This window comes from Myotis davidii, unplaced genomic scaffold (assembly GCF_000327345.1).
Source record: "Myotis davidii unplaced genomic scaffold, ASM32734v1 scaffold684, whole genome shotgun sequence".
In the NCBI taxonomy this organism is placed as follows: domain Eukaryota; kingdom Metazoa; phylum Chordata; class Mammalia; order Chiroptera; family Vespertilionidae; genus Myotis; species Myotis davidii.
In genome coordinates, this window is record NW_006295564.1 from 900,754 (window position 1) to 927,189 (window position 26,436).

At 35.7% G+C, this 26,436-nt stretch overlaps 1 protein-coding gene across 1 annotated transcript in view; it reads right to left on the reverse strand.

Moving 5' to 3' along the window:
- The window catches only part of VMP1 (vacuole membrane protein 1), a 99,418-nt gene that overhangs the window by 41,742 nt on the left and 31,240 nt on the right, over positions 1–26,436 (reverse strand). Inside the window, exons 6-7 of the mRNA XM_006770238.2 lie at positions 20,376–20,543; positions 15,441–15,572 (exon numbers count right to left, since the gene is read on the reverse strand). Of these exons, the coding sequence (XP_006770301.1) occupies positions 15,441–15,572; positions 20,376–20,543 (300 nt within the window). The remainder of the gene's footprint in view (positions 1–15,440; positions 15,573–20,375; positions 20,544–26,436) is intronic.

The window sequence follows — 26,436 nt, forward strand, 5'->3', positions numbered from 1 at the left end:
GTTGATCTGTCTTTTTCAGACTCCAGCCAGTACACTAACTTTTTAGAGTTCAAGATAATGTTTGTAGGCCCTGGCTGTACAGTTCAGTTGGTTAGAGTCTCATCTGGATATACCTTCACTGTGGGTTTGATCCCCAGTTAGGGCACATACAAGAAACAACCAATGAATGCATAAATAAGTGGAACAACAAACTGATGTTTTTCTCTCTCTAAAATAACATTAAAAAATGATTGCAAAAGAGTATAGATTCTCTAGGTAGAATGATCTATTGCTTGCTTTTGTCACTGTCTAAAAATGGGACTATGATTTTCTTTTCATTGGGGTCCAGAAAAACTAAAGACCCCAAAGTCATTAACCTAAAGGCGACTGTGCTACAGTAGGTTCTATGGCACTTCCTCCACATTAACCCTTTCAAAAATTATGTAATAATGATCAGTAAGATTTTTCACATAAAACTATATATAAGGAATATATAATCTGGGAACAACACACATTTCAGAGAGTTGTGCTCAAAATATGAGGCTATCAGCTATATCTGGGTCAAAATCAGGATTAAATGGATGTCTGCATGTACTGATGTACTAGTTATCAAATTTACTCTGGAGAGATGAGGCAGTAAAAGTATTCTTTTAACTGCGGCACAACGAATATACAGTATGGTATACATATCTAAAATACACATCTTGATGAAACTTTGCAATGAATATACCCATGTAACTACCACTAAAATCCAGATATAGAACATTACCAGAATTCCAGAAACCCCACTGGTGGCACTCCTAGTAATTACTCCTTACCCCAAAATAAACACTATCATTGACTTGTATTACACAGATGTAGCTTGCCTATTTTTGAACTTTACATAAATGGAACTAAACAGTAGGTTTTCTTTTATGTCTGGCTTCTATAGCTCCACATTACATCCATGTGATTTATGTATGCTTACAACATGTAGCAATCATGAATTTCTTGCTGTTGCTGTATAGTATTCCATTGTATGAATATATCACACTTTATTTACTGTTGGTGAACATTAGGGCTGTTCACTGTTGGTGACCATTGGGGCTATTATGAATAATGCTGCTATGAAAATTCTTGTACAAGTCTTTTCGCACATCTTCCTGTTGCACATAAATTTTCAAATGGAATTGCTGTATCATAGGGTATGTGTATGTTTAACTTTAGTAGATAGTTCCAAACATTTATCAAGTGGTTATAACACAGATTACTCTTAATAGTGCTTCCATGTTGACAATTAATAATCTCAATTGAAAAAAAAAATCTAAAGGATTTTCCTCTGCTACAGATGGTTCTAATGATTGTGTTTGTGGTAAACAGCAGTTCTGATAATTCAAATGAAGATTAAATAAATTCAAACATACTAACAAGAGGAAAAGAAAAGCTTTAAGTATTTTAAATGCTGAGTTATGAAAAAACAATATATATATATTGTTCACAGAATCATCATAGAAGACAAAGTTAGAATCTTTTCCCCAAACCAGAATTCTTATTTAAAAGCTATTAAATTCAACCAAATAAAGTTGGTAAACCACTACATGCAAGGTAATAAAAATACAGAGATAAGGACACAGTGGCCCAATTATTCATTCAACAAATGTTTATCAAGAGCTTATACCTGCCAAACACTACCACAGGAGCAGGGGATTCAACACTGAGCCAATCTGATAACAACCTGGACCCTCACACAGCTCACATTTTAGTGGGAGGAGAGAAAAATTATAGGATCGAGAGGCAAAGAAGGTATAATTTTAAATAAGATGGTCATATAAGACCTGACAGAAAAGGTGACATTTGATCAAAATCCTAAAGGAGGTGAGGGAATAAGCCAGGCTAAGAATTTAGTGAAAGCAAGTTCTAGCAAGTTTATTCGGTTGAGAGAGAAATAAATAATCCAGGGTGTGTATATGGGTGGTGGGTTGCAAGTGTTAAAGAGAAGGGGAAAGAGATGATGAACAACCCATGAAACCTACAATGCAAGGGAGAAAATGAAAAACAAAAAGGACAAAACGTTCTTATAGATACAATACAAACACCAATCTACAGAGTTCTCGTGATATCAAAATGTTAGAGTACCGAATGCACTATCTTCAAACTTCTCTGAGCCAGTTTCTTATCTTTTCTATAAGATGGTGATAATAATACCTATCACCATGACCAGTAAGAGACAAAACTGATTATGGGACAAATTTGTTTAAAGTGAAGTTACATTACTAACTGTCAACGATGAAAAAGCCTGCGAGCCCATGGAATAAGTATCTTGTCAGAATCCGTGGTCAGACATGATGAGCTCAGTTTTAATGCAATCTCACAACTCGGGGGATGATAGGTTTTTGTTTGTTTTTAATATAAAAATAGCAACATTTTTTAAAAAAATATATTTTATTGATTTTTTACAGAGAGGAAGGGAGAGAGATACAGAGTTAGAAACATCGATGAGAGAGGAACATCGATCAGCTGCCTTCTGCACACCTTCCACTGGGGATGTGCCCGCAACCCAGGTACATGCCCTTGACCAGAATCGAACCTGGGACCTTTCAGTCCGCAGGCCGACGCTCTATCCACTGAGTCAAACCGGTTTCGGCAAAAATAGCAACATTTTAATATCGAGAAGAGGAGGGCTGCAAAGCAGGGAGGAGGAAAGAAAGGAAATGCATTAAGAATTGAAAATTTATCAAATCTGCCTTGTAGTACCACCAACTGGTTTATTAAACCTTCCATCACAAGAAGGTAGAGAGAAATAGCTGAGGTTACTACACTTGAATGCTAGTTCTTTTCTTTTTAATTTTATATTTCAATCACAGTTTACATTCAATACTATTTTGTATTAGATTTAGGTATACAGCATCATGGTCAGATAATCATACTTTACAAAGTATTCCCGAATTCTAGTTCTTAATATATTCTTGTCTCCAGAAAGAGGAAATTTTTTAGTTATTTAGACCTATAATGGTTATCTTACTACTAATCTTAAAACTCATGAATAATCTATTAAAAAGGAAAAGAAGGAATATATGGAAGAAGTAAGGTTTTTGGAAGCCTTTTCAGGGCTGAACATCAGTATTTGTTAACATTCTCAGATTTAAAAAAAAGGTATTTTTGGAAGTTCAAATAAGCATACTGTACAGTACTTTCTTCCTCCTTGTCATAGTCCAGCCAAATTAAAATGAAAAGCCAAGTAGCCAGCATTAAAATTGGCCAGTATCTGCTGCTTCCTTTTCCTCTGTCCATTTCTCTCCCCGTAGGAAAGAAACCTGATAGTAATTCTTAGGCAGGCAGGCAGGCAGGCATCTACTCCCATCAGTGCCTGCCTAGCCGCTACTTGAAAATGAGATGACTCTGTAGCCCAAGAACAACAGTGCTCTAGACACTCAGGGAAAATGTATGAGTATGCAAGATTTATTAGAAATGACACACACAAGTAATAAAATTTTCTTTTCTTCTCTTTTTCCTGTCTGAAGTCAGTTATCTCCTCATGTGATCTGCTAATGTCTCACCAGAAAGGGCTTTTACCAATCTCAGTTGATGCTGGGGTAGGAGGGTGGGGGGGCAGAGGAGGGGAATCAACTCCAATTTTTAGCACTTTACAACAGATTGTATTTTGGTTACAAGTAATAAATAACATTTATTTCCAGATTCAGACTGGAATCTAAAAAACAAAAAGCATATGATAAGCTGCTATGTACGTAACACAACAAAAACAGACCAAAGCTTCGCAAACTAAGTCAGTATGGAATTTATAAAGCTGTCAGGGACAGGAAACTTAAGAGACTGAAAACAAAGGCTAAAGATAAATGGGATCTTCTCTATTATGAGAAATATGAGTAGTGGACTTCTTTCCCAGGACAGAACCAGTTCTACTTAATAGATTTATAAATAGCCCTGGAAAAAGGAGCAGAGAATTTAAGTTCCAAATCTACAGTTGAAATGAGAAGTGCCAAATTTATGATAATAAATTGGCAGGTAAATTTCAATGTGGACAAGAGTAAGACAATACATTTAGGGAAAATGTACTTAAATATAAAATAATGAGTTATAAAAGTTTTGAGATATGAACAAAGAAAAGGGAAATGGAAGCAGTCTCCAAGTAAACAGCTTATTGAAGTAAACAACTTATTAAACACATTAGCAAGTCAGAACTGTAGTTGTGGAAATCTGAAAAACATGAGTGTAGTAGCTTCCCTGGAAAATGATGTGCAGTTTTGATAACTTCATGGTAGGAAGGATATAGAAGAATTAGATAAACATTTCTGAAAAAAATATTAAAGTACTCTAAGTGTTTAGGGGCTGTTAAATATAAAAAATAAATGGTCACATTCTCTACAGTGGGTAAAAGGCAACTAACTGAAATCTGTAGAGTTATAAAAAGAGGAAAGGGGACTGTTAAATCTTACAAGAATGAGAGACAAATTTAAACAAATGCAAGCACTTCTTTAAATAATAGGCTATGAATTTTATGAAGTTGTTATCTCAAGAAGTAGTAAAAATACAAATGTTTGCAAGTTTAAATAAATTAATTGATGCAGATTTATATCAGGGGAAAGGGACAAGGAATCTAGAATACATGTCTACTTCTGAGGGGAGCACTGGGTTGATTATCATGCCCACTTCAGGATCCACTACATAGTTTTAGTTTAAAAGCATGACAGCTCACTCTGGCGTAATTCAGTGGTTAGAGCACGGGCCAGAGCACTGAGGGATCTCGGGTTCAATTCCTAGTCAAGGGCAGGTACCTGGGTTGCAGGTTTGATCCTCACCTTGGTGGGAGGTAACCAATCAATGTGTCTCTCTCATGTTGCGGTTTCTTTCTCTTGCCACCCCCACTCTCCCCCTCCCCCCAATCAATGGGAAAAATATCCTCTAGTGAAGATCAACAACAATAAAACAAAACAAACAAAAACATGACAGCTTATGTTTTTACCTTGTAAGGACCAAGACAGAAAAATGGGAAGAACATTCTACCAAGAGAAATTTCCTTCCATGCTCAGCAAGAGAACGACAGATCTATTATCACAAACCTCACTCCCTGTCTATTAGAAACAAAAACTTCTGTAATATGAAATGAGCATAATGGAAATCCCGCCATCCATGTCTTATAAGAAACTCTGGTCTTGGGCCAGAACCCCGGGAGCACTCAGCAGTTATAAGAGAACGTGGGTTTATATTTAGTGTGTTAACTGATTTGCAAACTCATGAGCAAAATCACAGCACACATAGTCTGTTGGTCCAAGTCTCAATGAAAGGAGCCTTTCTAAAGGCATTTTACAAAAGGTGTTTGAAACATAAACCTGAAAAAAAAATCTTTAAATTAGTTTAACAAAAGTAACCTAATCCTTACCCCCTGCTTATTTTTTTCCATATCTGTAAGCAGGTGTGCAAATGAAAAGAAAAAAGCAGACATAAACGAAAACTATATTCTACTCCAATGCCAAAACAAACTAACAAGAAAAACAAACATTTATTATTTACTGAGCTTTGTTAAAGACCAAGCTATATTAACCTCTTTGTTTTCCTTCGTCTTAATATCATCTAATTTCAATTAGAATCACTTCACCAAAACAATTTTTTTCTATTTTAATTTGATTATTGAGAGTTAGTGAGCATGGCTAGAATATAAACAACTTTAAACTTCCATTACTTTGCATTCTTTCCTGTGAGGAATAACTAAATCAAAATTTTTCCCATGTTCTTTCATCTACATTTATTTTGTTACAAAAACATTAGGCAGAATAAAAATTATTTTTAGGAGGTTGGATTTAAAAGTATTCATTAAATTTATTTAAAAAATATTTTTATTGACTTCAGAGAGGAAGGGAGAGGAAGAGAGAGCTAGACATATCAATGATGAGAGAGAATCACTGATTGGCTGCCTCCTGCACACCCCACACTGGGGATTGAGCCTGCAACCCAGGCATGTGCCTTGACCAGGAATTGAACAGTGACCTCCTGGTTCATAGGTCACTGCTCAACCACTGAGCCAGGCCAACTGGGCCATTAAATTAATTATTTAAATAAAAGTCTGCCGAGATGAATACAGAAATGCACAATTAAAAACAAATTGATTCAGGAATGTATAATGAATAGACAATTTCCTAGAGACCACTCATTCAATAACTTGCATCAAGTTTTAGCTCTCTGTCCCATTCAGTTAGTTACCATTATAAGGATGGGTTAAAGAAATAGAGAAGAGCAAGAAAACAAAGAAAGATAAAAAGTCTGGGAGTGGGGTGGTGAAAAGAGTTTATTTTTTTAAAAATTTATTAATTGATTTGAGAGAGAAAGGAGCGAGAGGGGGTGGGGGAGAAGGACAGAAATTTGTTGTCCTAATTATTTATGCATTCATTGGCTGTTGATTCTTGTATGTGCCCAGACCGGAGATCGAATCCGCAACCTTGGTGTATGGGAACGATGCTCTTATAGCTGAGCCACCCGGCCAGGGAAAAGAGTTTAAATAAAGTAAAAGTTTCCTGAGAAAGCAAATAAAATGAGGCATTAGGAATTCCACCTTAAATCATGCTAAGTGTGTTTAGAGATCACAACTGTGTGTTATGTGCGACTGAGAGCACTCTGCCTCCAGGCGACTCTATGAATGAGTGACATCCAAATGTCCTGTCCTCAGCAGACAGCCTGCTCAGCTCCGGCGGACGCCTGCCTATGGCTGCTTTCCCGGACTGCAACTACAGAATTGCTTTAAATGCGACCTTTTCTTGTGGAACCAAATGCAAGTCAGTGACTTCCATGTACCAAAGCCACTCTGCTGTCAGTCGCAATATCTTGCAAAAGAATCCTTCAAGAGAGACCACTGAAAATTGCTTAATCTTGATGGTACTTTGTGGTAAAATCATGAGCCAGCTCGAAAGAAGGAAAGGCCTGCCTTTTCAAAAACTAAATGTTGTTGGGTGTGGTTGGATGATTCTGAAAAGAGAAACTACAGTAAGCCTTGGCCTTTACATGATTAAAAAAAACGTGTTTAAGGTGTCTCTGATGCTCATTAAGGCAACACTTATCAGTTTAACCCTTTGCAAACAAGCAAGAGATCATGAGAGCCGGGAGCTTTTCTGTGGAACTCCTGACACAACACAAACCATAGCAAAGCTTAATGCAAACCCTCCAGAGTCCACGTTGACAAATTCTTTAACAAGCCCTGTGGTTACAGGGAAGCTGGTTTCACTCTGACTCACTCCTACTCAAATAGTTTACTGGAAATGAAGGGGAGGGGGAATTTTCAGAGAAGTCATGTGATGGCCAGACAAACCACAGCCAGCAAAGGTTCAACAGAGTCAAAAACAGGTCCCAGCAACTACTGACACCCGGAGTGTTCAAATGGCACTAAATTATATGAGAATGAGTCCTGGTGGGTTTCAGATCATCCACACCAGGGACTCTTTCATAAATCTCTGTATGTAAAGGAACAGAAACTTCACAAGGGGAAAAACCAGCAGGCATTGACATGGTGTGGGCAGCTACAAACACTTCATAGGAAAATGTGCTTAACAGAGAATAGCATCAAAGGAACGTTAAAGCACTTAAGTGAGTGTATAAATAATCATTATTAAATGCTTTCCCATAGTCTCTAAACTCAAATGATCAAACAGATATTCTATCATCAAAAGAATGTCTAAAGAACCTTTAATTATCCCCGTCTATGAGGGGGATATTCATTGGGTAATGCATAAAAAGAAAATGCACTGTCCGTAAGAATGAGAACTATCATTGTAATGAAAAAACTTTATTTTGGTGCTATGTGTTTTCATGAATAAAAGAATGTAAATATCTTAAAATTTCTAAACAGGGTAAAAATTCTATTAAGCTAATAAAAGTTTTGTGGCCTTAAATATATTTAACACAAATTAGTAAGCAAAAAGATATTAGTATTTAAACTTAATTGGAATTTAACTTCAATAAATCAGACAAGTGGCAAGTTTTAATTATTATTTTTTACTCCTCACCTGAGGGTATGGTATGTGTGTTTTTTTAAAAAAACATATTTTTTATTGATTTCAGAGAGAAAGGGAGAGAACGTGAAAGAACAATGATGAGAGAGAATCATTGATCAGCTTTCTCCTGCATAACCCCCTCCCCAATTGGTTCCGTCCTGCACATCTCACATTGGGGGGATCGCCCACAACCCAGGCGTGTGCCCTGACCAGAATTGAACAGGGTACCCTTCAGTCCTCAGGTTCCATCCAATGAACCAAACCAGCCAGGTCTGAGGATATGTTTTTATTAATTTTTAGAGAGAGAGAGAGAAATGTCGATGTGAGAAACATAATTGGTTGCTTTCAATACACGCTCCCAATGGGAATCAAACCTGTAATCTTGGTATATGCCCTGACGGGAAATCAAACCTGCAACCTTTTGGTGTATGGAACGACTCTCCAATCAACTGCAGGGAACAAATTTTAATTAATTTAAATACCAAAGCCCTAAACAAAAGCTAAAAAATGTTCCCTTAAAATAAGATTAAATTCAGAAACTATAAAATAGCCTTTGAGGAAATACTTAACCTAACAGACTCACAAATTATAGATACTCAAGAGAAAAACAAGCAAGTCAATATAAATGTGGAGGAAAAATATTGCATTCTTTTAAAAAATAAAGTTTTAAGAAATTTCAATTTTTGACTTAATTCTCAATGTTCTATATTGATAGGAATAATATTAATCAAAATGGCATTGGCCCTGGCCAGTGGCTCAATTGGTTGAGCATCCTCCCGTGCACCAAAAGGTCAACAGTTTGATTCCCATTTAGGTTTGATTCCCATGCCCAGGTTGCCTGGCTCTATCCTGGTAGAGTGGGTGCAGGAGGCAGCCGATTGTTTCTCTCCTTCTCCCTTCTTCTCTTTCTAAAAATAATTTTAAAAAATATTAAACACGGCATGGTACTGTCACCGGAAAGGGGTTCTGGCCCTTAGCGGGTCTGCCTAGGGCCAGCTGGTAGTGTGTGTGGGTTCTTGAGTTCATACAAGAGTAATTTCACATCACGAGTTGAGATGAATTTTAGAGGGCACCGATTAAAGCTGGGGACAGTGGAACAAGAAAGGGCCGTGAAATCGGCCTAGGCTGGTCCGCTTGGGCTAAGAAGTAAGAGGAAAGGGGGTGTTGGGGACAGGATCGGGGGTTTTGCCCAGGACAACCTGCCACTGCCCATTGCTGCCCTGGCTGTAAATCTTGTAGGGTCCCTTAGAGTTTAGGAGATGTATGTCTGTGGGAGAAGAAGAGGGGAAGAGAAGGAGAAAAGGGCAGATGTGCTCCAGGGAGAACATATTCACCAATGATACATCTGATAAGGGATTAATATCCAAAATGTATAAGGAACTTATAAAACTCAAGACTGAATCCAATTTAAAAAATGGGCAAGGACCTAAACAGACACTTCTCCAAAAAGGACATACAGATGGCCAAGAGACATAAGAAAAAAAAATGCTCAACGTCTCTAATCATCAGAGAGATGCAAATTAAAACCACAATGAGATCACTTCATACTCCTCAGAATGGCCATCATCAATAAATCAACACACAAGTGCTGTCCAGGATGTGGAGAAAAGGGGACCCTCCTGCACTGTTGGTGGTAATGGAGAGTGGTGCAGCCACTGCGGAAAGCAGTATGGAGTTACCTCAAAAAATTAAAATGGAACTGCCTTGGGCCCAGTGATTGCACTTCTGGGAATATCCAGAGAAACCAGAAACACTCATTCGAAAGATATAAAACTCAAGACTGAATCCAATTTAAAAAATGGGCAAGGACCTAAACAGACACTTCTCCAAAAAGGACATACAGATGGCCAAGAGACATAAGAAAAAAAAATGCTCAACGTCTCTAATCATCAGAGAGATGCAAATTAAAACCACAATGAGATCACTTCATACTCCTCAGAATGGCCATCATCAATAAATCAACACACAAGTGCTGTCCAAGATGTGGAGAAAAGGGGACCCTCCTGCACTGTTGGTGGTAATGGAGAGTGGTGCAGCCACTGCGGAAAGCAGTATGGAGTTACCTCAAAAAATTAAAATGGAACTGCCTTGGGCCCAGTGATTGCACTTCTGGGAATATCCAGAGAAACCAGAAACACTAATTCGAAAGAGTATATGATGCCTCTGTTCCCTGCAGCGTTATTTACAATAGCCAAGATTTGGAATCAGCCCAAGTGCCCATCAGTAGATGAGTGGATAAAAAAGCTGTGGTATATTTATACAATGGTATACTACCTGGCTATAAAAAAGAGGGAAATCTTACTTTTTGTGACAGCATGGATGGACCTGGAGAGTATTATGCTAAGTGAAATAAGCCAGCCAGAGAAAGACAGCTACCATATGATTTCACTTATAAGTGGAATCTAATGAACAAAATAAACAAACAAAATGGAGACAAACTCATAGATAGAACAGATTGGCAGCTGTTCAGAGAAAGACAAATACCATATGATTTCAGTTATATGTGGAATCTAAAGAACAAAATAAACTAACAAAATAGAAACAGATTGAGAGCTGTCAGAGGGGAGGAGGGTTGGGGGGGCTGGGTGAAAAAGGTGAAGGGATTAACAAAAAACAAACTCATAGGCACAGACAACAATATGGTAATTACCAGAGGGAAAGATAAGTGAGGAGTTAAAAGAGGGTACAGGGGGAATAAATGATGATGGAAGGAGATCTGACTTGGGGTGGTGGGCACACAATACAATATACAGATGATATATCATAGAATTATACACCCAAAACCTATGTAATTTTATTAACCAATGTCAACCCAATAAATTCAATTAAAAAATCCAGAAACTATAAAATAGCCTTTGAGGAAATATTTAACAGACTCATGAATTATACTCAAAAGAAAGCCAAATTAGTCAATACAAATATAGAGGAACAACTTGCATTTTCTAAACTCTAAAAATTTTTTTTTTTATCCTCACCTGAGACATCAATCAGTTGACTCCCATATGCAACCCCAACAGGCAATCAAACTGAAACCTAGGTATGTACCCTGACCAGAATGGAACCCGAAACCTGTGTACCAAGTTGGAGGTACAGGACGACACTCCAACCAACTGAGCCATCTGGCCAGGGCTCAATTTCTTATTTGACTTAATTCTTAATTTCCTATATTGATAGAAATAGTAAGAAACAGTTTCACACAGTCAGCAACCTACCATTTTGTAAAAAAAGAATCCAAGCAGTGAGGGCACTTGGACAGACAGCATTTAGGAAAGCACACTTATTCAAACCATATTCTTCCAAGTAAATATGGACGACATTCCTACTCTATTGTGTCAGCTTTAAACACAAAAAGCCACAGTCACCTCCATGATCCCATTCCCCATTACTTCAATACTGGCTGCCCTAATCTTTTAGGACACATCAAGCAAATAAATTACTTTATTTTTCAAACTCTTATTCCTAATGCCTTTGCTTTTCCCTTTCCTTTGGTTATGCAGCTTAAAGAATAAACAAGTTATCATAGGAACCTTCATTTGTTTCTAAAGTATAGCATTTTACTAATGTTGTTTTACTGGATGTGAATTAAAAATTATGTCATTTGGTATAATGTCTTTTACATTATCTTTAATGCTTGCTCTCAGATGATTATTAAACTAAAAGATGCAAAACTGCTCAATCTTCTTTTTAAAAAAATGTATTTTTATTGATTTTAGAAAGGAAGGGAGAGGGAGAGAGAGATAGAAACATCAATGATGAGAGAGAATCATTGATTGGCTGCCTCCTGCATGCCCCGCAACTGGGGATCAAGCCCACAACCCAGGCATGTGACCTTAACCGGAATCGAACACAGGACCCTTCAGTCTACAGGTCGACGCTCTATCCACCGACCCAAACCAGCCAGGGCTTCTTGTTTTTTTAAATTTATCTTTATTGATCAAAGACTTAGAGATGTCCCCTTTGTCCCTCCCCCCCCACTGTCCCCTTCCACCCAATCTTTCTTCTTAATGATTTGAAATCTCAATAATTTCTATGTTCACTACACTTTTACATTTTATTTTACAGTAGAGTAATATGAAGTGAACATATTTCATGTAATGCTACATTTTCTCTCTCACTTGATATTTCTTAGTTTATTCTAAGTATCTACCTCATGAGTAATGTGTGCAAGACCAGGCAGGCATTGCTGAAAATGCACACTTTTTTTTGGCCTCCCCTTAAGGAACTTACAGATTCCTGAGAGAGATGAGAAAAGTTCATAGTTTTAAAATAAGGTAGCAAGTGAAAAGTACACAAGAAAGATAAAGAAAAAGACAATACCCAGGGGTTGGGAAGACTTTTGAGTAGCAAAGTTCTATGACCAGAGGTAGTTTTCAGAAAAAAAAAAAAAAAAAGAACCAAAAAGACTAGTTAAGAGGAGACTTACTAGGAAGTTGCTGGAAATGTTCAGGGACCTAGTAATTAAGGTCTGAAGCAGGAGTGGGAAGAGAAAGGAGAAGACATCTCACATCCATATTTCTCTTTTTCTCTCTCTCTCCCTCTCTTTCTAAAATCAATAAAAACATATCCTTGGATGAGGATTAAAAAAAAAAAAGAATGACTAGATAAGGGAGGAAAGGAGGGAGTCAGGTGACCTAACTTTTACAAATGATGCTAGAATTGCTGAAGGTCATAGGAAACTACATTCATTCATGTCTACCTCCCACAGACATCTAGTGAAAACATGACAGAAAGCCAAGAGCAAAAGGAAGTCAGCTTGGTGGAAAAACACTGCCTAATCTCAATACTGAACTCATGAAAATAAGTTAGGTAGCAAAAGGAATCAGTTCAAATATATGTGTTAATCCCCCCCCCAAAAAAATATCTATAGTACAAAATCCAACTATCAGTCAACACTGGAATTTAAGCAAATACTTAGCTGTAAAATTGTTACCTAGTAACAACTTCCTAGTAAAAGCATACACCCTTTATCCTAGTTGGAGAGCACATGGTAAAGCAGCGAGAGCCAAGTATTTTTTTTCACACTTCCTGCGGATAAACTTATTCTACCAAAGGAATAAAAAACACACTTTCTACCTAAGTCTCAGGCAATCTTAAAATTCAAATACCCATTCATAATTATTCATTTTACTTACTTTGCTGTTTTAGTTACTGTTACCTTCTCTATATTTTATTGCTCCCATCAAATTGGGGGTTTACAGAATACATGTATCTATGAGGAAATTCCAACACCAAAGTTAGATTAACTTTTGTGTCTTTGTGAAAACTGATTACTGTAAGAACTTTTAAATCACAATCAATAATATATAACTAAAAAGATATCAGTAAGCTTGGCCAGCATGGCTCAGGGGTTAAGCGCCAATCTATGAACCAGGAGATCACGGTTCAATTCCTGGGGTCAGGGCACATACCGGGTTGTGGGCTCGATCCCCAGTGTGGGGCATGCAGAAGGCAGCCAATCAGTGATTCTCTCTCCTCATGGATGTTTCTCTCTCTCGCTCCCTTTCCCTTCTTCTCTGAAGTGAATGTGTGTGTGTGTGTGTGTGTGTGTGTGTGTGTGTGTGTATATATATATGATGCCAGTAAAATTATAGCTTACAAATAAAAACAATCTTTAAAAATACTACCAATAACTATTTATAAAGGTATAATATGCAATTTATAATAGTAAAATATAAGTCAAAACTAAATTAAAATCACTGGGAAAACAATGTTAGAATATACAAATAGCTAATTACCTGAAAAAAGAAAGTTAGGTCCCTACATTATATGGTAGGTAAAATACTGTAATAAATTAAAGATTTAACAATATGTATCTACATCTATATCTATATCTATATCTATATCTATATCTATATCTATATCTATATCTATATCTAAGCCAAGTGATTGGAACGACTGGTCGCTATGATGCGTACTGCAGCAGCCAACCGCCCCCAATCGGTACCCCCACCCCGACTGGGAGTGGGGCTGGCTAGCCAACCTCCTGCATCCCCTCCCCACTGCTGACCCGGCCCTGATCGGGGCCAGCCGGACCCCACCCATGCATGAATTCATGCACCGGCCTTTAGTAAAATAATTAAGTCATAAAAATACTAAAAGAAAATAGAGTTAAATATTTACTATATAATTATAAGGGTTCAGGAAGATAATTTTAGGGATTATTTTAAAAGAAAAAGTCTAATATACTGATATAAAAAATGTAAATTTCTCTATTCTAAAAGTAAAACAAAGCACAATAAACAACATGGGGAAAATACTGACACCATATGACAAAAGAGATCTCCTTAAAAATGTCAATTGATAAGAAAATGAAAAATATACTAAATATAAAAAATTGATAAATGAACCAGTTAAAGTTTTATCTTTTTTTATCTGTATTTTCAACATTTTATACAAGAAACATACTTTGTAATAAAAAGCAAAGATGCAGAAAATATTTGATGGCACTGAAAAATGTTCAGAGTATGACTTTATGTTTAAAACAAGTCACAGAACAATAAATAGAATATGACTCACTGTTATAAATATTTATAGAGAAAAAGACTGAAGGATGGAGGGATTAATTTTAAGTAGATATATTTATCAGTTGTCTACAATGAGCTGTGTCACTTCATAATAAGAGCATGATCTTAAAAATCAGTATCAAATGTCTATTATATGTGTGTGTGGGGGGGGAACTTGAGCCTAACATGTACAGTGAGATCATAGTTTTTTGTGTGTGTTTTTTTAAAATACATTTTACTGATTCTTCACAGAGAGGAAGGGAGAGAGATAGTTAGAAACATCGATGAGAGAGAAACATCGATCAGCTGCCTCCTGCACATCTCCCACCAGGGATGTGCCCGCAACCCAGGCACATGCCCTTGACCGGAATCGAACCCGGGACCCTTCAGTCCGCAAGCCGACACTCCATCCACTGAGCCAAACCGGTTTCGGCTATGATCATAGTTTTTATTTTAAAAAGTTATAAATGCAAAGAAAACAGCTTAGAATTAGAGGATCATTATCCTACTTTGGGGAGTAGGTATGTGGGTTTTCACTTTTAATACTTCTAGAATTCTTCAATATTATCACTACAAACACTATGTAACTTAAAAGATGAAAATCTGGAAAATATAACAGAAGCAAAGAGCCTCAGATTAAATTTTTTTAAAGGTACCTGATTTAAAAAGAAAATTACAAAAAATTCTCTTAAATTGTCATACATTTATTTGCATTGTGAAAACCTTAAGAACAAAACAACAAGGTGTTTTAGCTGAGTTGAGTTGTCTTGTTGATGCTTTCTATATTTCCCTGTTCTAAAATCAAGATGATAACCACTTGTATATTTCATCTTTTCTGAATGTTCTATCCCAAACCATGTATAATTTTGTTTTCACACTGGCAGTCTTCTTCAAAGAAACTATTAATAAATTCACCTTAATCCTAAGCTCTTTAGGGATAATTAAAATATTCTATTTATTCCAACCCCCAGACTGTTCTTACTTGCGCAGCCTCTGCATGCTCCAGCATCTCTTCAAATTCCTGATACTCTTCATCATCTGGTTCAGCACCTGAGAGTCGAGCTGCTCTGGCCATGAAATAGGGAGGCAACTCTCCAATTGCTGTACCGACACCCTATGTTAAAAACCAAAAAAAATCACGTAAGATTCTGTTCTCAACACAGTGACACTAAACACATCAAATCTATATTTTTCGATATCACCAAAAGCATATGAAGATGTAGGTATCAGTGAGAAAAGCATATACTAGTACATAACTAGGAAGATAGGAGTTTGAATCCTGGCCCCAATACTGACCAAGGCAATGCCAGGCAAGATGCTATACATAAAACTGTCAGACAATCCTGGTGTATTACTGACACTAAATTAATGTTAGTTCTCTTGCATATCTACTTATACTCTATTTTTTTATAATCCTCACACAAGGATATGTATTTTTTATTGATTTTTAGACAGAGAGGAAGGAAGGAAAGAGGGAGAGAGACAGAGAGGGAGAGAGAAGGAGAGAGAGAGAGAGAGAGAGAGAGAGAGAGAGAGAGAGAGAATCATCATCAGTTGCCTCCCATAAGTGCCTCGAATGGGGATGACATCCGTAACAACTTTTTGGTGTATGGGATAAGGCTCCAACCAACTGAGCCACCCAGCCTGAGCTCTACTTATACTCCATTATTTTTGTCATTTCTCCCCCTTTTAAAATATTCAAATAACTTGGTAATGAGCATTCACTGGTATAGCTATTAGACAAATATTTTCTAGGAAATCTGATATTTAGAATGTCGCTTTAATCCCAACAGAACTTTTTAGTGCAGAGTTAAAATTTTTAACAAACTGGTCAGAAAGCCCCTTGAAAACAACATTAGGATGGGTAAATTTTAACCACAGGAAAAATGTTTATATCTCCTTAGGACACTGAGTGACTCATGTTTTAGTCTCTTTGTAGATTCTTGTTTTTGAAGATAAATTTTTTTCTCAACCAACTCAATATATAAGGATAAAAACAAAGGTAAAAGAATGAGGAACTTGCTTTGAACTCACATGGCTCAAATACACCACAGGTAATACTGCAAGAGGCATACAGCCTCCAGGAAAATTCTCAACTTTGAGCCATCCTTCTCTGCCCTGAGTCAGAGTGAATGAAAAATGCATTTGCTAGTTCTAAAAAGCAACGCTAGGCCTTTCTGTTTGCTCTGTCCTTGACAAGAGTCCCCACAGTACATAATCAAATTCAAAGATTGTGTTCACAGTGCTACATTCCAATGTGTAGAATCAATGATCTCCAAGTGAAACTGCACTACCCACATGGGAATCAAGAGTTCTGAAGCAAGAATAAGGCTATAGTTAGTTAAAAAACAGAGAGAAGGGAGAAGAGCCATATATAGAGAAGGATAAAGGAACAAAGCAAATCTTACTTTACTAAACAGGAAAAGTTAAAGTTAGTCAACTTTGGAGTGTGTAAGTAGACCAACTTACTATTTTAAAAACTGGCAACAAAGAGAAAGATCAATTATTTACCCTGTCTTACCTATATGAAAGATATCTCAGGGTAATCAAATTACTGATAAAGAGAAGTTTCTCTTTATAAAGTATTTCAGTCAATAACTAAAGAAAAAAAATGATATAATTGGGATACCTCTATTTTATAACTCCTAATAAACTAATGAACATATAATAATAGTGCTAATATCACACACAAAAAAGACAACCAGACACTACTGCACCTCATGACAGAAATACACAAGGCTCTGAAGTATATTCTTTCTAGAAAGAAATTTTTTTCAAGCCTCTCAATCTAACTATCAACTCACAGGAAATATAGGAAACATAGAAACATACTTAAATTATGCCAACTGGAATACAATCAGTAAAATTAGGGCTGTGGAAAACTACACTTGACAAACAATCCAATTTCAATAACAAATAAATTTGAAAAGAAAATCAAAGAAACAAACACAACCAAAAAAATTTGAATACTAACTGTTCAACTAATTTGAAGAGACTATTCCTAATTTCTCTTAAGTGTTTTTTTAAGGTCCTATAGTTGATATATTTACAGATGAAATGTGATATGTTATCTAGGTTATACTTCATGATAACTGAGAGCAGAATGAGGAGGGGAATATATAAAATAGTATTAGCCAGGAGTTAATATTAGCTGAAGTTGGGGAACAATATGTTGAATTAATAATGTAATTCTATGCACTTAAATTTTTTTCCATAACGAAAAGTAGAAAAGTTAACTGTCATATTTTATTTAAAACATGAACTTCTCTTAAAACTTAAGTCAAATGTTCAATAGTTTTGAAAGCAATCATATGATTCAAACTCATGACAAGATTCCTTAAAGTTAAAAAGTAATAATGAATTGAAATGAAGTAGAGCTACATGTCTTATATTTAATTGACCACACATCACACACACACACACACACTTTAAAAAAATATTTTTATTGATTTTGGAGAGAGGAAGTGAGAGGGAGAGAGATAGAAACATCAATGATGAGAAAGAACCATTGATCCACTGCTTCCTGCACGCCCCTCCTGGGGATTGAGCCTGTAACCTGAGCATGTGCCCAGAATGGGAATCAACTGGTGACACCTTGGTTCATGGGTCGACGCTCAACCATTAAGCCACCTCAGCTGGACTCACTCTCTTGATAGTGACCTCAATGCACAAGGTTTAAATGTTAGTGAAATTCAATTAATCAATTTTCCTTTTGTTACCTAACCTTTTGGTGTTACATTTATGAAATGATTGCCATTCTAGCTGGTGTGTCTCGGTGGTTGAGTGTCGACCTAGGAACACAGAGGTCATGGTTTCGAGCTGGATCCCCAGTGTGGGGGTGCAGGAGGCAGCCAATCAATGATTCTCTCTCATCATTGATTGGTGTTTCTATCTCTCTCTCCTCCCTTCCTCTCTGAAATCAATAAAAAATATGTTTTAAAAAAATGATTGCCAAATTCAAAATCATGCAGATTTTTCTCTATATTTTCTTCAAAGAGTTTTACAGTTTTAGCTCTTAATGTATATGATGCATTTTGAGTTAATTTTTGTCCAGCTTCATTATTTTGCATGTGGATATTCAGTTTTCCTAGCACCCTTTGTTGAAAGGACTATCTTTATAAATGTTGAGAACAAAGGGAACAAATTTAGACAACTTGACATGTGCTACATTTTTCATATGACCCAAGACAGTCGTCAAAAAAGGAAATACGAAAAGCAAACATTCAGCCAATTAGTCAGTATTTATTTATTTATTATTTTTTAAAATACTTTTTTCATTGATTTTTAGAGAGAGAGGAAGGGAAAGGGAGAGAGAGAAAGAGAGAGAAACATCGATGTGAGAGTGGAACATCGATCAGCTGCCTCTTGGACACCCCACACTGGGGATTGAGCCCTCAACCAGGGCATGTGCCCTGACCAGGAATTGAACCAGCAACCTTTCGGTGCATAGGACGACATCCAGTAACTGGGCTACACTGGCCAGGGCAGTCAGTATTTATTGACATTCTTGTATATGTGAAAAGTCTAACACTGAGTGCTGTAGGGGTAATAAATTTAATGCACAGTCTGTATTTTTTAGGAGCTTAACATTTGTTTGGGGAAGTAAGCCACTGTACGAACCAAGTTTACTAATTTAAGGTATGAATGAAAAGCCAGGCCAAATGAGCACTTCAGATAGTGTGCACTGTGGGAGTTTGTAGGAGGCAGTTACCACTGCCAGTTGGGATGGAAGCTTCTCTTTTTTGGCAATGGTGTTAATCCAGCTACATAAATCATTTTTGAAACAACAAAAGAAAAATAGAAAACTAAAGTCTATATACATAGCCCCTTTCTAGCATGTTTCAAGTATCTCCTGTTATTTTAATAAAAAATTTTTCATCAAAAGAGTAATGTGGTCAAATTTAAAAAACACAGGCAACTAGTACAATGAATCTGTTTCCAGTGTTTATAAAAGAGTAACAGGAAACGTGACAATTTTTCCTGTCTTTCATATTCAGCAAGTTCAATGTATGGCACTTCCCTTATAATTCTTTTAAAATAAAACATAACTGCTACCACATAAATGTCTTTGAAAACTCTGCCTCTTCTGTGGGCATAGTATTCATATTCCTCTTCATTTTAGTTAAGATTTTTAAGTGATCTGTTCCACAATTTTTATTTTATAAGAAACGGTTAGTGAAAAAGTTACAGGTAATATATAACTTAAATGCAAATGATGAGTTAAAAAATAATTGAAATAATAATAGAAAGTTTTGAGCAAATGAACTATTCCTCAATGATAGACACCTGAATAAATTTAAACACATAAAAAGAGTGTTTTGTATGGGTTAAAATACATTTTGGTAATGAACATGTAGTCCAAAAACTTCCTAAAATATACTGAAGCAAATAATAAAAAGAAAACATCAGTACAACTGAAAGTAAGATCACAATATACAACCATAGAGTCTGATGCCTCCACTACAGTAAAGCTTGGTTTACAAAGAAATGTTTCACCCTACTTTAGTGTTATAACAATTCAGAGAATAAAATGAGTCCTCTAAGAATAAATACTAAGTATTTAAATTTAGGAGACAGACATAACATTTACCAATCTGAGACTAACATATAAGCACCTGCTGTGTGTTTATCAAATATAAACATTGGTGAAATTTTACAAAGTTGCATCATCCATACTCCTTGTCCCTGCTATTGTCTACTTGGCATCAATTGCTTCATGGTACCTATGGCTTCGTGCCTTCTTTTGAATGTCATTAATGAATAGAAAAGGCTCTAAAGGATTTGTTTTACTTGGAAGTAGGCAGTTGATGACTTAATTATCTACTGACTTGGTATATGTTTGGATTCAAATTCAATGAGGTACAACAAACTATACAGGCAGATACACTTTAGACAAATATAAGAACAGATATCTTACCCACATGCAGGCCTCAATCCTAACTTTTGAGATGATGCTCCACAAAGAAACGGACCCTTCAATGCCCTCTTGGTCTGGACAAATAATCTGATCAGGATAGGGCGGTTCAGGGAAATTAACTGAATTGCATTCGTAAGCAGCTAATGTAACTGAAGCTATATGCGGACCCTGTGAAACAAATACGAGAAACCTAGTTAGAAATATTAATGAAAAGGGAACCATCAATATACATGCTATTTTAACAGTACTTTAATTGCTATATATTAATAGAAAAACCTCAGCTTTAAAAGAATAATAATCTATTTAACTAAATATTTAATGATACAGATGGTAATTGAAACCCTCCTTCCCAAAAGTTCCTCCTGGCTTGCTTAAAAAAAAAATCAGATTTATTGATAATGTACATACAGTAATAGTCATTTTTCTGGGTCTATATTACATCAGTTTTGAAAAATATATTCAGCTGTACAATAGCGAGTCAAGACATAAAACATCTCCATCATTGCAAAGAGTCCCCTTGTGCCCTTTTGTAGTCAATCTCCCTCCCCCAACACTAGCCCCTGGAAACCATATCATTTTTGGGTTGGTTCTGATTTTGTTTACCCATATTTTCATTTGTAGGTTACATTCCCTTTGATAAAAACTTTCTGTGCTGCTATTCTTTTAGGCATAATTTGAGAATATTACTTTATGTCCTTATAAACAGTTGGTGAAGTAACTACCTCACTTATATTTTAATCATATAGATTTAAATGGGTTAATAATGCAATAGAGCCTTAAACAAGGGTTCCTAAATACACATGTATGCTGAGGTGAGGTTTCTGCAGAAGAATCAACTAGGCCCTAGTTACTAGGGAGTCTGTTAAAAATACAACTTCCTGTTTGGCTGGCATAGCTCAGTGGTTGAATGTTAACCTATGAACCAGGAGGTCATGACTCGATTCCTGGTCAGGGCATACTAGTATGCTTGGGTTGGGTGCTCGATCCCCAGTAGAGGATGTGCAGGAGGCAACCAATCTATGATTCTCTCTCGTCACTGATGTTTCTATCTCTCTCTCCCTCTCTGAAATTAATTAAAAAAAAAAAAGAATCCCAAACAAAAACAAAACAATGGGTAGGAGTGGGAACCTGCATGCTAATCATGAAGCTCCTTTAGAGTTTCCAATAGGTTATGTTCTATTAGGCCAGGTTTAGGAGTCATTGGGAAAACAGTGAACTAAGGCTTAGAAAATAAGCAACCTCAGACTGTCACTTAACTTCCTAGACTTCAGTTTACTCGTCTGCAAGGCAAGAGAATTAGACTCATTTTATGGTTTTATCCAGCTCCCAAAACTCCAAATATAATCAAATATATCAATAAAATCCAATGCTGATTTCCAAAGCTCTCATGAAGTATAAGACCTAAAAGTTGTATATTCTTAACATGTTGCTCTAACACCCACGGTATAAGTATTCACTTTAAAGCATAAGCATAACTTCTAGAGCCAGATGTTCTGGTGTAGGCTCTGGCCTCTGCCACTTACTTTCTGAGTCTTGCTTTCCTTATCTATAAAACGGGAATAATAAAATTGTAAAATTTAAATTAGTCAATTCATATAAAGTGTTCATCCTAGGACAGGGATGGGCATATAGTAAACCTTCAAAAAGTACCAGCCATTAGGTGTTATGAAGAAAAATACTGTATTTGTAGAATTATATATACATATACACGTGTATGCATATATAAGTATACATACAATAAGTGATTTCTGTATATAAGTGTCTTTTAAAATCACATAGTGAAAGAATTTGTGGTTGAAAGACTGCATAATATCCAGTGAAAAAATAAGACACTAAAGAAATCCTACTGCTATCAAGATAAAATGTTATATAAAACAAAATTTTTTGTTGCATGTTAATGTGAAAAAAGATATTCATAAATCTAAGCTACATTTCTGCCTAAATGAAATAGGTATTTTTGTTCAAATAAAATTCAAGAAATGAAGGTCTACTCTTAGCACTGAATCAATCAGTTATTAGGTTTTTCTGAACCTATGTGAAGCATTTTTTAGTTGGTTCCTCTTTTTCTTGACTTTTAATTCCTAGAAATCCATAAATAGTAATATTTAAGTTTTAAAAATAATTATAGTATGTTTTTTAAAAGAATGCTTTTCTTTTGAGTATTCAGGTCTTAACAAACGTTAGCCATGAAATCTACAACTGCTCTTTTGAATACTATGTGCATAAGCGATTTCATAAATGGGGGGAAAAAAGACTATTTTGTAAGCCTAAAAAATAACATACCAAGTTTAAAGTTTGGGGAATTCAGAATCACCGAATAATCAGTAAAAAATTTCTCACTGTATACTTATAGCTAAGCATTAGATGTAATTTAAGGAAAAATTGTAAGTTTCACCTTTATTGTTTGAAAACACAAAAGAGAAATGTTATATAAGGAAAACAGAAAAAATTCAAGTTTGTCCATGATATTTCTATACAATTGTCCCCTGTAGATTGCAGGAACAATCTACTCCTGAGTTCTAGAAATGAACAAAAATTGAACTTTGCTAGGAGATAAAATAATGAGATTTCTGAGTCTAAAAGGGAAATTTTCAGCAATCTGATGAAAATTTTTTTCCCTAAAGAAAGGACAGTTCATTCACACAACGAAACTGATATATATATTTTCCATAACCACACTGGTAAGTCATGATTACTCAGCCTTAGAGGCAGATGTGGTGGTTCCCAGACAAAATGAACACAAATAAATTAGCTTCTTGCCTTTTGTTCTTTCTCAAGAGTCCATTTAACCTATACCTGACATTTTAGTTCCTAAATATAACTAACTTGACTGAAATATTAGTTACATGAAAAAAATAAAATTAAAAAAGAAAAAATATTTTTGATTAGAAGCATTTAAAAAGTAATATATATTCAAACTACCTTTTAAGTGTATTTTCTAAAACCTACAAGTCCTATTACTATGTATCAAATATGAAAAATCACATTTTAATCATGCTAAATGGAGAAACACGGGAACAAACAAACAGCTATCGTATAAGAAGAATAGACTACCTGGACAGAACCACCATAAGCATAAAGATAACACAATGTTACAGTTTTTATGGGAGCATACAGGTATACATGTGTATTGGCTACAGATCCGGCTGTGGTTGAGGGTTTTCCACCTAAGATCATGAAGTAACTGGTACAGACTTCCATTCCTACAGCAAACAACTAGAAAACTGGACAAAAATATATGGAACACTTCTTTTTAGACACTGCACCACAGGACTTCTGGCTGCTGAGAGAAGGGATACACGTGAGGATAACCTATGATGACTCTGGCTCTTGATTTGTAGACACAAACCTGACAGTAAAATCTACAGTCAAAGAGGAGGAGCCCATGCACAGCATGATGGTCTTGCTAAGAAGAGGAAAGAAACAGAATCCTATATAATAAAGAGCTAATATGCTAATTAGACAGAACAGCAGAACGACTGTCCAGAAGACCTTCCGAATGAAGCCAGGGCTGCGAAGGCTGCAGCTGCGAGTGTCGAGCCCCTGCACGAATTTTGTGCATTGGACCTCTAGTATATAAAAAAGAACAAAATTGAACTTCTAGAGCTAAAACTATAATATCGAATAGAAAAATTCATTAGACAGATCATCAACTGCAGAAGAAAATATAAAGAACTTGAAGACAGGGAAGTAGAAAGTATTCAAACAGAGAGTGAAGGCTATGGAAGAAATTAACCTCCATAACCTATTAAATAACACCAAACAGTTTAACATACGTGTGATTGAAATCCTAGAGAGGAAAAGGTGTGTGTTTGTGTGGGCGGTTTATATGCAAAAAAATACTTGAAGAAATAGTCAACTGTTTTCAAGATTTGATGAAAAACTTCAAGACATCAGCTCATTGCTCTAAAATAACTCAACCAATTAGGATCAAGAGAAAGAAAATAAAACACATCAAATTGCTGAAAATCATGATCATAGCATATTAAATTGCTAGAACTCAGTAATAACAAGAAAGTCTTAAAGCAATCAGAGGGGATAAAAATAACACACTATCTATAGGAAAATATAGATAAGACTTATCAGACATAATTCAAACCAAAATACAATGGGAAAATTTCTCTAAAATGTTTAAAGGAAAAAAAACACCTGTCAATTTAGAATCCATGGAAAATATATTTCAAAAATAAAGATGAAATAAAAACATTTTCAGACAAACACACACACAAAAAAAGCCAAAAGAATTTGTTCCAGTAGATCTGCAGTATAATATATGATTTTCAGAAATTCTCAGAAGAAAAGTGATAACAGATGGAAACTTTAATGTACACAAAGGAGTGAAGAGCACTGAAAATATAGAAGACCCTTCCTCATTTTAAAATCTCTTTAAAAAATAACTGGGTGTTTAGAGCAAAAAAGATGACATATATAAAAGTAAAATATATGACAAGAGCATAAAGTATGGGACGAATAAAAAAAGTATACTATTGTAAGGTGGTTACATTATATATACTTTAAAAATGCTCAATCCAAACAAGGTAGGAAAAGAAGAATAAAAAATAGGTGGAAGAAACATTCTGAGGGTAGACTTAAACCCATCCATATTGATAACTACATTAACCATAAATGTACCAAATGCATAAATAAAAAGCAGAGAGTGTTAGACTGGATTAAAAAGCAAGACCCCAGTACATGACCCAAAAGTACACTAAATAAATGAAAAAGATAAACTACTTTAAAATAATCACAAAAAAGACAGAGTGGCTACATTAATATCAAATAAAGTCGACTTCAGGATAGGGAATTCCTAGAGATGAATAAAGACATTTCATAATGATAAAGGGCTAATTCTCAAGAAAACAAAACAATTCCAAATGTGAAGGTACTCTTTAACAGACTATCAAAATACATTAAGCAAAAACTGACAAAACTGAAAGGAGAAATAAACAATTCTACAATTATAGTTGGGAATTTCAACGCCCTTCTCTTTTTAGTTGATAGAAGAAATAAACTGACAACCAGTATGAATATGGAAGACTTCAACAATATAAAACACTCCACTCAGCAATAGCCAAATACGCATTCTTTTCAGCAAGAATAGACCATATGCTGGGGTGTAAAATGAGTCTCAGCTCATTTAAAAGAATGTGTCATGTGGCAAGGTAAACATCAATACAAGGAGTACTTAAGGAAAAATGGCAAATAGAGGTCCTCAAAGATTAATTTTTCCAGTTAAGGACTATGTCCTTTCATCTTTGTGGTGGTCATAAAAGGAAGTCAAACAGCTATCTACAGCCCAGACTGTTATTCCCCAGCACAGGAAACTCTATAAATTCCCTAGTTAGCAACAAGGTCACAGGTAACATTCACTAGCTGCACAGAGCTCCTGAGAGTTCCTAATTACTGTCAATGGAGGGTACCTTTAGTGATAAGGAGGTTGCACTTTAGGATCGTGAGGAAATGTTATACTCTCATCAGAGTGACAGGCTGTAGGGCCCATTGTTGGGAGTGGGGACTAATTCAGCATAGTCATTCTAAGTGAAGTCAACCCAACAAGATCGTTGCAGTCACTTGTGACATATCGAACATCTGGTTTTGCTTCAGTTCAAAGCCTTATGTATCCAGTCTCATGAGCTGTATTACATTATATTTTCCAAAGTTTTCATAATGGAATAATTCTGCCTGTCCAGGATAAAAGATGTAGTGCTTGGCCAGGCAAGACTATGTCTGGGTGAGCGCAAATCCATAGTGAGACCAGGGATAAGATTTCTAGTAAGAGCAAATATAGGTATTGGTGAAAAAAGTATTTTAACTTGAAAAAAATTATATTTAGTAAAATGACAAACTAGTGTATGCATTACTGCTTCATGAAAAAATAAATGTTTTCTGTCTTTTAAACTTTACTGTAGGGCCCTTTCTTCCAGTGACATTTCTTAACAAGTAAAAACTTAAAATGGTCATATCAGTTCACTATGAACCTAATTCAGCCAAGCCTCATTATCAATCAAGATGAAGAATATATCACATTAAGAATACAGTATGTGTATGTGTGAGTTTTTGT